Source organism: Glycine soja, chromosome 7 (assembly GCF_004193775.1).
Source record: "Glycine soja cultivar W05 chromosome 7, ASM419377v2, whole genome shotgun sequence".
NCBI classification, from domain to species: Eukaryota; Viridiplantae; Streptophyta; class Magnoliopsida; order Fabales; family Fabaceae; genus Glycine; species Glycine soja.
The window spans coordinates 35600087-35613264 of NC_041008.1; the positions used below are offsets into that span (position 1 = coordinate 35600087).

Consider the following 13178-nt stretch of genomic DNA (forward strand, 5'->3'; position numbering starts at 1 on the left):
ATAACACAAGTTCCCCGAGTGTTCGATACTCGGTTCTTACCGTTTTATACTACTTGTGCGATCCGGTGCACTTGCTGGAAGCTCAAACATTTAACCCCATAAGCTTAAGTTCCTTCAACTGCACAAGGCTCTTAATGTTTGAAGAGTATCCTTGTGGGACTTTGACTTGGGGCAGACACTGACAAAAACTTATCTTCTCCTTTCTGGACAAAGTATGACAAGCTGGAGGCAAGTAAATTTTTTTACCATTAGACATTGGATGCAACTGCAATCATATGCCCATCTCAGCTAGATCTCGACGGGTATTTAGACCATCTTTCGTCTTGCCTTGAATGTTAAGGAGCGTCCCAATGACACTGTCACATACATTTTTCTCCACATGCATAACATCAATACAATGTCTAACATCTAGATCAGACCAGTAAGGAAGATCAATGAAAATGGACCTCTTCTTCCATATGCAAGTCTTACTTTTATCCTTCTTTTGGGTATTTCCAAATATAGTGTTCAGGTGTTCAACCCACTGGAAGACCTACTCACCAGTCAACGTATCGGGGCAGTTTCGTGCTCTTGACTTCCATTAAAAGCTTTTTTCAATCATCTGTAAGGGTGATGAGGTTTTAGAAAACGGTGATGCCTAGTGTACACTATTTTTCTAACATGTTTCAGTTGTATGTAGCTTGTGTCTTCTTCACAGATGGGGCATGCATGATGACCCTTAACACTGTAACCGCTGAGATTCCCATATGCTGGAAAGTCATTAATGGTACAAAAAATCATTGCACGCATTTCAAAAGTCTCCTTGCGAAACCCATCAAACACTAAAACCCCCTTGTCCCACAACTTTCTCAGGTCTTCAATCAACGGACTTAGATAAACATCAATGTCATTTCCTGGCTGTCTTGGGCTCGATATCATCATAGACAACATCATGTATTTTCACTTCATGCACAACCAAGGAGGCAAATTGTAAATTACTAGTAGAACTGGCCATGAACTGTGTTGAGTGCTTAAATTGCCATATGGATTCATTCCATCACTGGCTTGTCCAAGCCTAAGATTTTGTGCGTGTTTCCTAAACTCCGAATACAAACCATCAATCTTCGCATGTGAAATTGGACCGTTGGGAGCTTCTTTGACAAAAACAAAGGGAAAACAACAGAATGAGCAGCACCTGGAAGTCCAAGATGGAGGATTTGCAAACAATAGGTAAGGTTGAACGATTTGCAAATCAAGAAGATGGAGCAAACAATCCATGGATTTTGTATAATTTTTGATGGACTTTGTCTCCACCATCCGGTGGAGACAATGATATAACAAGCAAATATTCTTTGTTGTTAATGGTTAGTGGATCATAAACATAGACCAACTTAGTAGGCATATCATGATTTATTCTTCTATTTTTAACTCAACTTTTCTTCTTTCAGAACAACACCGTCAAGAGGTTTGCCTTGGAAACCTCAAGAAGTTCCACTTTAGAGAACTTCAGCTTGCTACAAATAACTTCAGCAGCAAGAACTTGATTGGAAAAGGTGGATTTGGAAATGTCTACAAAGGGTATCTCCAAGATGGTACGGTTATAGCAGTAAAAAGGCTTAAAGATGGTAATGCCATTGGAGGTGAGATCTAATTCCAGACTGAAGTTGAGATGATCAACTTAGCCATCCATCAAAATCTTCTTCGCCTATATGGATTCTACATGACAGCTACAAAGAGGCTCTTGGTTTATCCCTACATGTCAAATGGCAATGTTGCTTCCCGTCTAAAAGGTAATGTCTATTCTGTACAGCTAGATACCAGTTACTATATATATAGAGTTTAACACACAATTTGGTTATTTAAAATGGTAACTTGTGTTACTTTAATATTTTAAAGTTTATGTTTTGTACAAATTGATCCAAAAAGTTTACTTGTTATGAAGTTAGTTATGAACTAAACAATTTTATCTCTCAGAGGGCTAATTTACTAAACAAAATCTTTCAGGGACCAAAAACAGTCACTTTCTAGGACCAAATTGCATGTTAGCTTGTATATGTATCCATCTTGGGTTTGCTGTCATACACATGAAACTTTTTAATACACATCCCAAACTTGGATGCACTTCCAATTTCCATAAAACCTAAGTAAAAGAAATGTTTTGAGTTTCCCAATAAAGCCTTTAGTTTATGAAAAAGGGGTATTCATTTATCTTTTGATGATATAGCCTAGCCAACTTTGGACTGGCCAACAAGGAAAATAATAGCTTTAGGAGTTGGAAGAGGCTTGCTATATTTACACGAACAGTGCGATCCAAAGATTATTCATAGGGATGTGAAGGCAAGAAATATCTTGCTTGACGATTATTGTGAGGTTGTGGTGGGAGATTTTGGGTTGGCAAAGCTATTAGACCATAGGGATTCACATGTGACAACAGCAGTGAGAGGCACTGTGGGGCACATAGCCCCTGAGTATCTCTCTACAGGCCAATCTTCTGAGAAAATAGATGTATTTGGGTTTGGAATTCTGCTTCTTGAACTGATATCTGGCCAAAGAGCTCTTGACTTTGGGAAAACAGCAAGTGAAGAGATTCAGGTTCTCCAAGAGCAAATGAAAGAAGCACATGCTTCTGAGATGGATTCAGTGAGACGAATAACTTTGGAGATCAAAGAAGCCATAAAAACACTTTAGGAAAATAATTTGATAAAATTATTGAGATAGAATTGAAGATCAAGCAGCTTTCATTTGAGACAGAAACCGCAAGAAGGGAAGAGGAAGAAATGAGATCCAAAACACAAGAGCTGAAGAAAGACGCTGAAAAATCCAAAGCAGTGGTAGAAGAACAAGAGAAGAAACTAGAGTTTTATCTAAAGCAAGCTGAGGGTGCAAAAGCATCAAAACAAAGAGCCATTGAGGAGATGAAGATGAAGACATGATTGACAAAACAGAAACAACGACAATGGCTCAGGTTCAACCAATCAACAAAAGAAGGAATGAAGTGGACAGAAAGGTCGAGGCAAACCTTAAAGCAATAGAGGAAATAAAAGCTGCAATTGATATGGCTCTGAGGGATGCAGAGATGGCAGATTCTACAAATTGCAGTTGAGGGTGAACTGAGGCTTGTTGAAGAACAGTGTGTGTGTATGTTTTCCACTTTCATTATTTTTTTTCTTTAATTTGAGATGCTATGTGATGCAATCCTACCCCGCAAGGGCATTGGATAGAAGACTCCAAGTAGATTGGGTTAGAGATCCAAGGGAAGACCCTAGGGTTCTCATGAGCCTTAGGATAGATTTCGAGCCCATGGGCTAAGTATGAGCCCACTTATCTTTGTAAATATTAGAATAGGTTTTTCCTTCGTTTGGGCCTTGTATTTTTTGCCATTCTAGTAGTATAGGGTTTTAGCCTTGTATTTCAGGGCATTTTGAGTAGTCTTTGTAGTAGGGACTTTTTTTTTGTATTTTCATGTATTTTGTCAAGGAGGTGAGCTTAGTTTTTAGATGGGTGTGTGTAGCTAAGCTCTAGCTTCTCAAGGAAGCTTTTCAAGGAGGTGAGCTTAGTTTTTAGATGGGTGTGTGTAGCTAAGCTCTAGCTTCTCAAGGAAGTTTTCTCAAAGAAGCTTCTCAAGGAAGTTTTCTTAAGAAAGCTTCTCAAGGAAGCTACCTAGTCTATAAATAGAAGCATGTGTAACACTTGTTGTAACTTTGATGAATGAGAGTCTTGTGAGACATAACTCAAAATTCAACTTCTCTCCCTTTTTCTTCCTTCAATTTCGTGCTCCCCCCTCTCTCTTTCTCTCCCTCTTTCTTTTCCTCCATTGAAGCATCCTCTCCAAGCTTCTTATCCAAGGCTAATCTTGGTGGTGAAGCTCTTTCTTCCATGGCTTATTCCTTAATGAAATTCTGATACCAGGGGACAGATGTCGTACAGGATGTCATGACATCACGCTTCAGAACATGCAGTTTATGTGTGTCTGTATGAACAGATTAAACAAGTAAATAACACAAGAGAATTGTTAACCCAGTTCGGTGCAACCTCACCTACATCTGGGGGCTACCAAGCCAGGGAGGAAATCCACTCTCAATAGTGTTAGTTCAAGGTCTAACAGCCCCTGTTTACAACCTTCTCACCTAACCACTACCCGTGCGATCTCTACCTAAGACCCAATCTTAGATATGAGAACCTCTGCTCACTCCCTCTCACTCACACTCCCGTGTTTACAATTAAGTCAAAGACACACCAGAGATCAACTCTGAACAAAAGAGATCAACTCTACACACTAGAGATCAACTCTAGACACAAGAGATCAACTCTACACACATAGGTCCAACACTTGATGTTAGGGTACCATCAAGGTGGCTCACAAAAGACTCAAGTCCCAAAAACTCACAAACTAACTTTTCAATCCCGGACTTGGTACAGAACTCGTGCAGCCTCCATGTCTTTATAGCCGTGTACGATTCTGGGCTGCAACTTCTTGATGCTGGATGAGATCTATCACTTTCCTGAAAATCTGCAGTTAAAGAACTAAAAGATAACTTTTGATCTTTTAGTTTGAATCTTTAATCTTTAATCTTTAATCCCTGAACGAACTCTTCTACTTTGAAATTCGAACTATAATGATCTTTTAATTCGTTCCTAAAGATAGATCTTCTTATCTCTTGCTAACTGCACAATAATCTGTTAAAGATATAACAGATTTATGTGTCCAGTATTTTCGGGCAAGATGTCAGGACATCGTATCCGACATCGTGGATCCTGCAGCTTTAATGCTTCACTTGACAATTTATCTTGACTTATGCATTGTGCAGCAACTCCAGTATTTACGGGCAGGATGTCAGGACATTGTATCCGACATCGTGGATCCTGCAACTTCACTTTTGCACTTGACTTTTATCTTGCATTGTACAGCAACTCCAGTATTCTCGGGCAGGATGTCAGGACATTGTATCCGACATCGTGGATCCTGCAACTTCAATTCTTCATTTGACATTTTATCTTGCCTTGTGCATTGTGCAGCCCGATCTCATTCCTTGACATAACGTTGGACATCATGTGCAGCAACTCCAGCTTTCCTTCATTGTCTAAGTGCTTATGTTTTAACAAAATCTTAGCCAATCTTTTAAAGCTCAGTAGAGCTAAACACTAACAATCTCCCCCTTTGGCAAATTTTGTCTAAAACATACTTAGACACTTCCTGAGCAGGTACGAGCAGTTATGCAAGTGGGATTAGCAACTTCCATTATCAGAGTAATCAAGCACAACGGAAATTCTTCAAGTTGCAAATCTACAAGTCTTCTCCAGGATGTCAGGACATCTCGCGTGACATCAGCTTTCTGCTTCTGCTCCCCCTGTCTTCATGCTTACTGCAGCATCTTCTATCAGCTACTAGTCTTTTCCAGGATGTCAAGACATCTCATGTGACATCCGCTATCTGCTCCCCCTGTCTTCATGCTCTTACTGCAGCATCTTCTAGTAGCTTACAACAGTCATCATCAGCAGCAGTCTCCCCCTCAAACTCATATTCATACAACTCCCCCTCAAGATCATGAATCATGCATACATCGTATCCTACTATCCTACTGCCATACATCATACATTCAACATAATCATGCATAATAGCAAGCATAATACTATTACTCCCCCTTTTTAGACATAAATTTGGCAAAAGTAGGATGCATGAAATTAATGTGCAAATATTACAGACCAATAACTAGTAATTGTTCAAGGGACATGCCCCTTTAGCTAATAAAAGTGAAAAGCAAGCATAAGGGTCTGATGATCATGGGGTGGCTTCAGAATCATCATCTGATTCTGTCTCTTCTGCTGCATCTTCCTCTTCCTCAGCAACTTCTTCTTCTTCTTCAGCTGCTTCTCCTTCTTCCTCAGCTGCTTCTTCGTCTTCCTCAGCTGCCTCTTCCTCTTCTTCAGCAGCTTCTTCTTCTTCTTCAGCTGCTTCTCCTTCTTCCTCAGCTGCTTCTTCATCATCAATGCCACTCTCTGAGAGCCTTTCGATCAGCCGTTCCAGCTCCATTTTCTTCTCTGTGGTGGCTTTGATGGTTGCTTCCAGCACCTTGCATGTGTCCTTGAGTTCAGCAATCAAGGCATCCTTGGACACAGCACCTGAAGCAGCAGCTTTCCCTGATGTCGAGACAATGTCTGGGACATGTGTCCCCTCAAACAATTTGTAATGCAGGGATAGAGGCGATTCTCTTTTCATCACAGAGTCAGTGTAGTTTAACATATTGGGATGCTGACTCAACATAATGCCACACAATACAGTAGGGAAGGCAATGGGTAATTTGACAGCAAAGGATTCTGAATGCTTAACAGTTTGATCAAAAATATAGTTTCCAAAATTAAATTTGGACTTGGTTCCAACAGCATACAGAAATTTACCCAAACCTGTGGCAACAATGGAAGTATGATTGGTGGGAACCCAGTTTGCAGCTCCAATCCTGTGCAGAATTGCATACTTCACACTTAGCTTCCCTGCTGAAAGCTTCCCTTTCTTTGGCCAATGCTGGACTCGTTTGGCAGTGATCTCCTTGGCAATCTGATGTTCAGAAACATCAATATCCACCACTCCTTCAGTAGGTCTGCCCAGGTACTTGTTAATCACAGCAGGGGAGAATTTAACACACTTTCCTCTGACAAACACCTTTTGATACTCATCACTCTTTCTGTTAGTTATGTCAGAAGGAATGTTGACAATGAATTCCCTGACTAAGCCTTCATAGCAATCTCCCAACTTGCTGACAGTCTTCAGCAGTCCAGCAGCCTTGATGAGGTCCATGATCTCCTTGCAATCCAAGGCATCTCTTCCCAGTTCTCTTTCAACCGCAAGTCTGCGTTGATACACATATTTCCACTTTTCAACATTGCCAATGGAGTGGAAAGAGATGTTGTCCAATGGTGCATCAGGAACATTTCCAGGCACCTTTCTTCCAGATTTCTTAGCCCTCTTAGATGTCGAGACATCTAGTTCGACATCATCATCAGAGTCGGATGAGGAAATTTCTTTCCTCTTCTTGGAGGGGATAGCAACCTTGCTTCTTCTGGATGTGGCAGGAGTGATTGGAGTACTTTTCTTCTGGGCCATAGTCTTGATTCTTCCAGACCTCTTAAGGGGGGTTTTTCCCTTTCTGTTTTGAAGTCTTTCCGCAATGCCAGGTGCCAACCTGTTGGCAATGGGTTCTTCATCAGATTCGACTTCTTCTAAGTCAATGAGGTCACCTGGAGCAGGTTCTGGTGCCCTTGGTGCAGGGGTCTCCTCTGCGGCTCGATCATCTTCCTCTGTTGATCTCTCTTTGCTGGGGGAAGAGAGTACTTCATCATTTGGACCGGAAGATGTTGGAACATCTTTCTCAACATCAGGCACGGAAACACTTGGGGTGGAAGATGTTGGAACATCTTTCTCAGCATCAGGCACAGAAGCATCTTTCAGAATGCTACTCACAATACTGCGGATTTTCTTGTCCATCTCCGTGTCTACTTCCCTAGGACTCGTTGCAGGGCTAGGGTTTTCAGCAATCTTCACTCCCTGTGGTCTTCTGGGAACCAGTTTCTCAGGGACAGAAGCTTGACCAGGAATTATTTGTATGGGTTGGATGTTGAATTCTGGTTGTTCCTGGTGCGGAGATGATGGTACAGCGGGTGAACCAGAAGCGGAAGTTTCTTTTGGTGAGGAAGCCATGGAAAAACAGAGCGTTTGGAATGATTTCGTAAATCTCAGAAAACTATTGGGAAATGCTGGAGAAAACACGAATGCCAAGCAGATATAAATTTGAATGAAGAATGTAGAGGGGCGTGTGAGGCAACGGTCGAATTTGCTTTGTGGTGAACGTGCTATTAATGTTAAGTGATTCGTTTGGGCACGTTCAGATTGCAGTAGCTGCTATAATTCCTCTAGCAGACAAATGCCCAGCTTGCCCCTCAGTTTTTCAAACTGATTTGCATCCAAAGCCTTTGTGAAAGTATCTGCTATTTGTTCCTCAGTGTCAACATGCTTCAGTGTGATCACTTTATCATCAACAAGATCTCTGATATAGTGATGTCTAATGTCAATGTGCTTGGTTCTGCTGTGTTGAACAGGATTTTTAGAAATATTGATAGCACTCATGTTGTCACAGTACAATGTCATGACATCTTGTTCGACATTGTACTCCTTCAGCATCTGCTTCATCCAAACTAGTTGTGAACAGCTGCTTCCTGCTGCAATATACTCGGCTTCTGCTGTAGATAGGGACACACAGTTCTGCTTCTTGCTGAACCATGAAATAAGGTTGTTTCCCAAATAGAAGCATCCACCAGAAGTGCTTTTTCTGTCATCTGCACTTCCAGCCCAATCAGCATCACAATACCTAACCAGCATTGAATCTGAACAATGACAGTACATAATCCCATAGTCACTGGTGCCATTTACATATTTCAGAATTCTCTTTACTTGAGTCAAGTGACTTATCTTGGGATTGGCTTGATATCTTGCACAAACACCTACTGCATAGGTGATGTCGGGTCTGCTAGCTGTTAAATATAGTAAGCTCCCTATCATGCTTCTGTACAGACTTTGATCAACACTGGTACCAGCTTCATCTTTTGTCAGCTTCAAGTGAGTAGGTGCAGGTGTTCTTTTATGGCTGGCATTCTCCATCCCAAACTTCTTGACAATGTTCTTTGCATACTTGCTTTGTGAGAGGAACATGGAGTCTTCCATCTGCTTCACTTGGAGTCCCAGAAAATAAGTCAGCTCTCCAACAAGACTCATCTCAAATTCAGATTGCATCTGTTGGACAAAATGTCGAAGCATCTCATTCGACATCCCTCCAAACACAATGTCATCAACATATATCTGTGCAATCATCAAGTTTTCAGCATCTTGCTTGACAAAGAGAGTCTTGTCAATTCCTCCCTTCCTATACCCTTGCTGAGTAAGGAACTCTGTTAGCCTTTCATACCAAGCTCTTGGAGCTTGCTTCAATCCATAGAGAGCCTTCTTGAGCCTGTATACATGATCTGGATGAGTCGGGTCTACAAATCCCTTTGGCTGCTCCACATAGACTTCTTCATTCAGGTATCCATTCAGAAATGCGCTCTTCACATCCATCTGGTACAGCTTGAATTTGAGGATGCAAGCTACACCAAGTAATAATCTGATGGACTCAAGTCTAGCAACTGGGGCAAAAGTCTCATCAAAGTCTACACCTTCAATCTGAGTGTAGCCTTGAGCAACCAGTCTGGCCTTGTTTCTGGTTATGACACCTTCTTCATTGGTTTTGTTCTTGAAGATCCACTTGGTGCCAATCACATTAGTTCCCTCGGGCCTAGGAACTAGCTCCCAAACTTCATTCCTTTTGAATTGCTCCAATTCTTCTTGCATAGCATTGATCCAGAACTCATCAGTCAGTGCCTCTTTCACATTCTTGGGATCAATTTTGGAGACAAAGCATGAATTGGAGACGATCTCAATCTCCCTTGATCTTGTAGTGACTCCTCTGTTTGGATCTCCTATAATCAGCTCCTTGGGGTGCATCTTCTGGATTCTAATGGAGGGTCTCTTGTCAGGTTGGTTGATGTTTGATTCATCTGTAGCAGAATCAGAGTTTTCTGCATTTTCTCCACTTTTAGCTGCATCTGCTACATTGTCTCCAGATGTTCTGACATCTTCTTCGACATCCTTCTTTCTTGCTGGAGTTAGATCATCAACAACCACATTGATGGATTCCATCACAGTTCTGGTTCTGGAGTTGAATACTCTATATGCTCTGCTGTTTGTAGAGTACCCCAGGAATATTCCTGCATCACTCTTGGGATCCATCTTTCTCCTTTGCTCTCTATCTGCCAAAATGTAACATGGACTTCCAAAGATGTGGAAGTGCTTGACAGTTGGCTTCCTCCCTTTCCAGATTTCATACAGTGTGGTTGGAGTGCCTCTTCTAAGTGTGACTCTGTTGTGGATGTAGCATGCTGTGTTCATGGCTTCAGCCCAGAGATTATAGGGAAGTTCTTTGGCATGAAGCATGACCCTAGCAGCCTCTTGCAAAGTCCTGTTTTTCCTCTCAACTATCCCATTCTGTTGTGGTGTAATGGCTGCAGAGAACTCATGAGTGATGCCTTCAGATGTGCAGAATTCAGTGAACCTGCTGTTTTCAAATTCTCTGCCATGGTCACTCCTGATTCTCTTGATGACACAGTCTTTTTCTCTTTGAAGTCTTAGACTCAACTCTTTGAATACTTCAAAGGTTTCTGATTTCTCTCTGATAAAGTTGACCCAGGTAAATCTGGAGAAATCATCCACAACAACATAGGCATACCTCTTTCCTCCAAGGCTTTCAACCTGCATAGGCCCCATCAAATCCATGTGGAGTAGTTCCAGCACCCTGGAAGTGGTCTGATGTTGAAGCTTCTGGTGGGACATCTTGACTTGCTTTCCAATCTGACATTCACCACAGATTCTGCCTTCTTCTATTTTCAGATTGGGGATGCTTCTAACAGCACCTTTGTCAATGATTTTCTTCATGCCTCTTAAGTGCAGATGTCCAAATCTTTGATGCCATATTCTGACTTCATCTTCTTTGGAGGATAGACATGTGGAGGAGTAGCTGGTTTCTTGAGGTGTCCATAGGTAGCAGTTGTCCTTTGATCTGCTGCCCTTCATTAGAACTTCACTCTTCTCATTTGTCACCAAGCATTCTGACTTTGTGAAGTTTACATTGAATCCTTCATCACACAGCTGACTGATGCTGATCAAGTTTGCAGTCAGTCCCTTCACCAGCAGTACTTTGTTCAGACTAGGAAGTCCATCATGAACTAGCTTTCCCATTCCAATGATCTTTCCTTTAGAGCCATCTCCAAATGTCACATAACTAGTGGAGCAGGGCTCAATGTTCAGCAGGAATTCTTTGACTCCTGTCATGTGTCGGGAACAGCCGCTATCTAGGTACCAATCTTCCTTAGCTGATGCTCTAAGTGAAGTATGAACAACAAGACTGACAGCCTTGTGTTTTGGAACCCACATCATCTTCTTTCTGCTGTTGCTACTTTGAGTTCCATGATGTGGATGGCCATGTAGATGATAGCAAAAGGGCTTTATGTGACCATACTTGCCACAGTAGTGACACCTCCACTTCTTTCTTTTGCTCTTTTTCTGCTGCGTTCCATGATGTCGAGACCGATGTTGTGACATCGTGGCTCCAGTCCTGTTTTTGGCAGGAACAAATTCTGTCATGGTTGTTCTGCCAGCAGACTTAGGATTAAATCCAAGTCCTCTCTGGTTTCCAGCATTCTTTCCAAGCAGCAGCACCTCATCAAGCGTATCTGAGCCTTTATTCAGCATCTTTATTGATTTTGTCATGTTTTCCAGCTTAGAGTTCAGAAAACCGACTTCTCCTTTAAGCTCAGAGATCTCCTCTTTATGTGCCTCCTTCTCAGCCTCCAGATCTGCAATGACCTTCTTCAGTTGTGCTTCTTGCTGAAGAATCTTCTCACTTTTGATGCATAGTTCTCTATAGGATGTAGCAAGCTCATCAAAAGTGATTTCACTGTCTGTATCACTTGAATCTTCAGCAGATTCAAATCTCCCAGTGAGTGCATTCACATCTCTGTCAGAGTCACTTTCTTGTTCACTCTCTGTATCAGAACGACATACAGAAAGTCCTTTCCTCTGCTTCTTGAGATGAGTGGGACATTCAGCTATGATGTGTCCATAGCCTTCACACCCATGACATTGAATTCCTTTGCTGTGACTGGGCTTTACATCTGACCTTTTCTGGTATTTGCTGCCTTTCCTGATGTCGAAAGGGATGTTCTGGACATGTGGCTTCTGCCTCCTGTCCATTCTGTTCATCACTTTGTTGAATTGTTTTCCAAGGAGCACAACTGCATTAGTCAGACCTTCATCAGTATCCAGGTCATACTCACCTTCTTCTCCTTCATCATTGGACACGAAAGCCAAGTTCTTGCCCTTCTTTTCAGCCCTATCCGAGAGTCCTAGCTCAAAGGTTTGAAGGGAACCAATGAGTTCATCCACTCTCATGTTGCAAATGTCTTGGGCCTCCTCTATTGCAGTGACTTTCATGTCAAATCTCTTAGGCAAGGATCTGAGGATCTTTCTCACCAGCTTTTCATCTGTTATCCTCTCTCCCAAGGCAGTGCAAGCATTGGCAATTTCAAGAATGTTCATGTGGAAGTCATGAATACACTCTTCCTCCTTCATCTTCAGATTTTCGAATTTTGTAGCCAAGAGTTGCAATCTGGACATCTTCACTTTGGAGGTTCCTTCATGAGTGGTTTTCAGGATCTCCCATGCATCTTTGGCCACTGTGCAAGTGTTGATTAGTCTGAAGATATTCTTGTCAACTCCATTGAATAGAGCATTCAAAGCTTTGGAGTTTCCAAGTGCCAATTCGTCTTCTTCTTTAGTCCAGTCTTCCTCTGGCTTCAATTCATCAGTGGGCTTTCCTTCTGTGTCCAGCATCTTGGGATGTTCCCAGCCTTTGATGACAGCTTTCCAGGTTCTGCTATCCAGTGATTTGAGGAAGGCCACCATCCTTGCTTTCCAGTATTCATAGTTGGTTCCATCTAGGATTGGTGGTCTGTTCACTGGTCCTCCTTCTTTCTCCATGTTCATCAGAATTTATCTCCCTAGATCTCACTCTGTGATTTCGAGTGTTGGCTCTGATACCAATTGAAATTCTGATACCAGGGGACAGATGTCGTACAGGATGTCATGACATCACGCTTCAGAACATGCAGTTTATGTGTGTCTGTATGAACAGATTAAACAAGTAAATAACACAAGAGAATTGTTAACCCAGTTCGGTGCAACCTCACCTACATCTGGGGGCTACCAAGCCAGGGAGGAAATCCACTCTCAATAGTGTTAGTTCAAGGTCTAACAGCCCCTGTTTACAACCTTCTCACCTAACCACTACCCGTGCGATCTCTACCTAAGACCCAATCTTAGATATGAGAACCTCTGCTCACTCCCTCTCACTCACACTCCCGTGTTTACAATTAAGTCAAAGACACACCAGAGATCAACTCTGAACAAAAGAGATCAACTCTACACACTAGAGATCAACTCTAGACACAAGAGATCAACTCTACACACATAGGTCCAACACTTGATGTTAGGGTACCATCAAGGTGGCTCACAAAAGACTCAAGTCCCAAAAACTCACAAACTAACTTTTCAATCCCGG

At 42.0% G+C, this 13178-nt stretch overlaps 1 protein-coding gene across 1 annotated transcript; it reads left to right on the plus strand.

Moving 5' to 3' along the window:
- Positions 1 to 1187: 1187 nt before the first annotated feature.
- On the plus strand, positions 1188 to 2912 carry LOC114420626 (protein NSP-INTERACTING KINASE 1-like). The gene is made up of 5 exons (XM_028386473.1): positions 1188 to 1209; positions 1428 to 1619; positions 1707 to 1783; positions 2284 to 2619; positions 2706 to 2912. The coding sequence occupies exons 1-5, from the start codon at positions 1188 to 1190 to the stop codon at positions 2910 to 2912; spliced, it is 834 nt and encodes a 277-aa protein (XP_028242274.1).
- Positions 2913 to 13178: the final 10266 nt, after the last annotated feature.

What these genes read in the sequence shown, in the direction of transcription:
- LOC114420626 (XM_028386473.1), top strand. Translation starts at nt 1,188, where the DNA reads ATGGAGGATTTGCAAACAATAG. An exon ending in AGATGGTAATGCCATTGGAG is followed by an intron (nt 1,620 to 1,706) that starts GTGAGATCTAAT and finishes TCTACATGACAG; the next exon opens with CTACAAAGAGGCTCTTGGTT. An exon ending in TAAAAGGTAATGTCTATTCT is followed by an intron (nt 1,784 to 2,283) that starts GTACAGCTAGAT and finishes TTACACGAACAG; the next exon opens with TGCGATCCAAAGATTATTCA.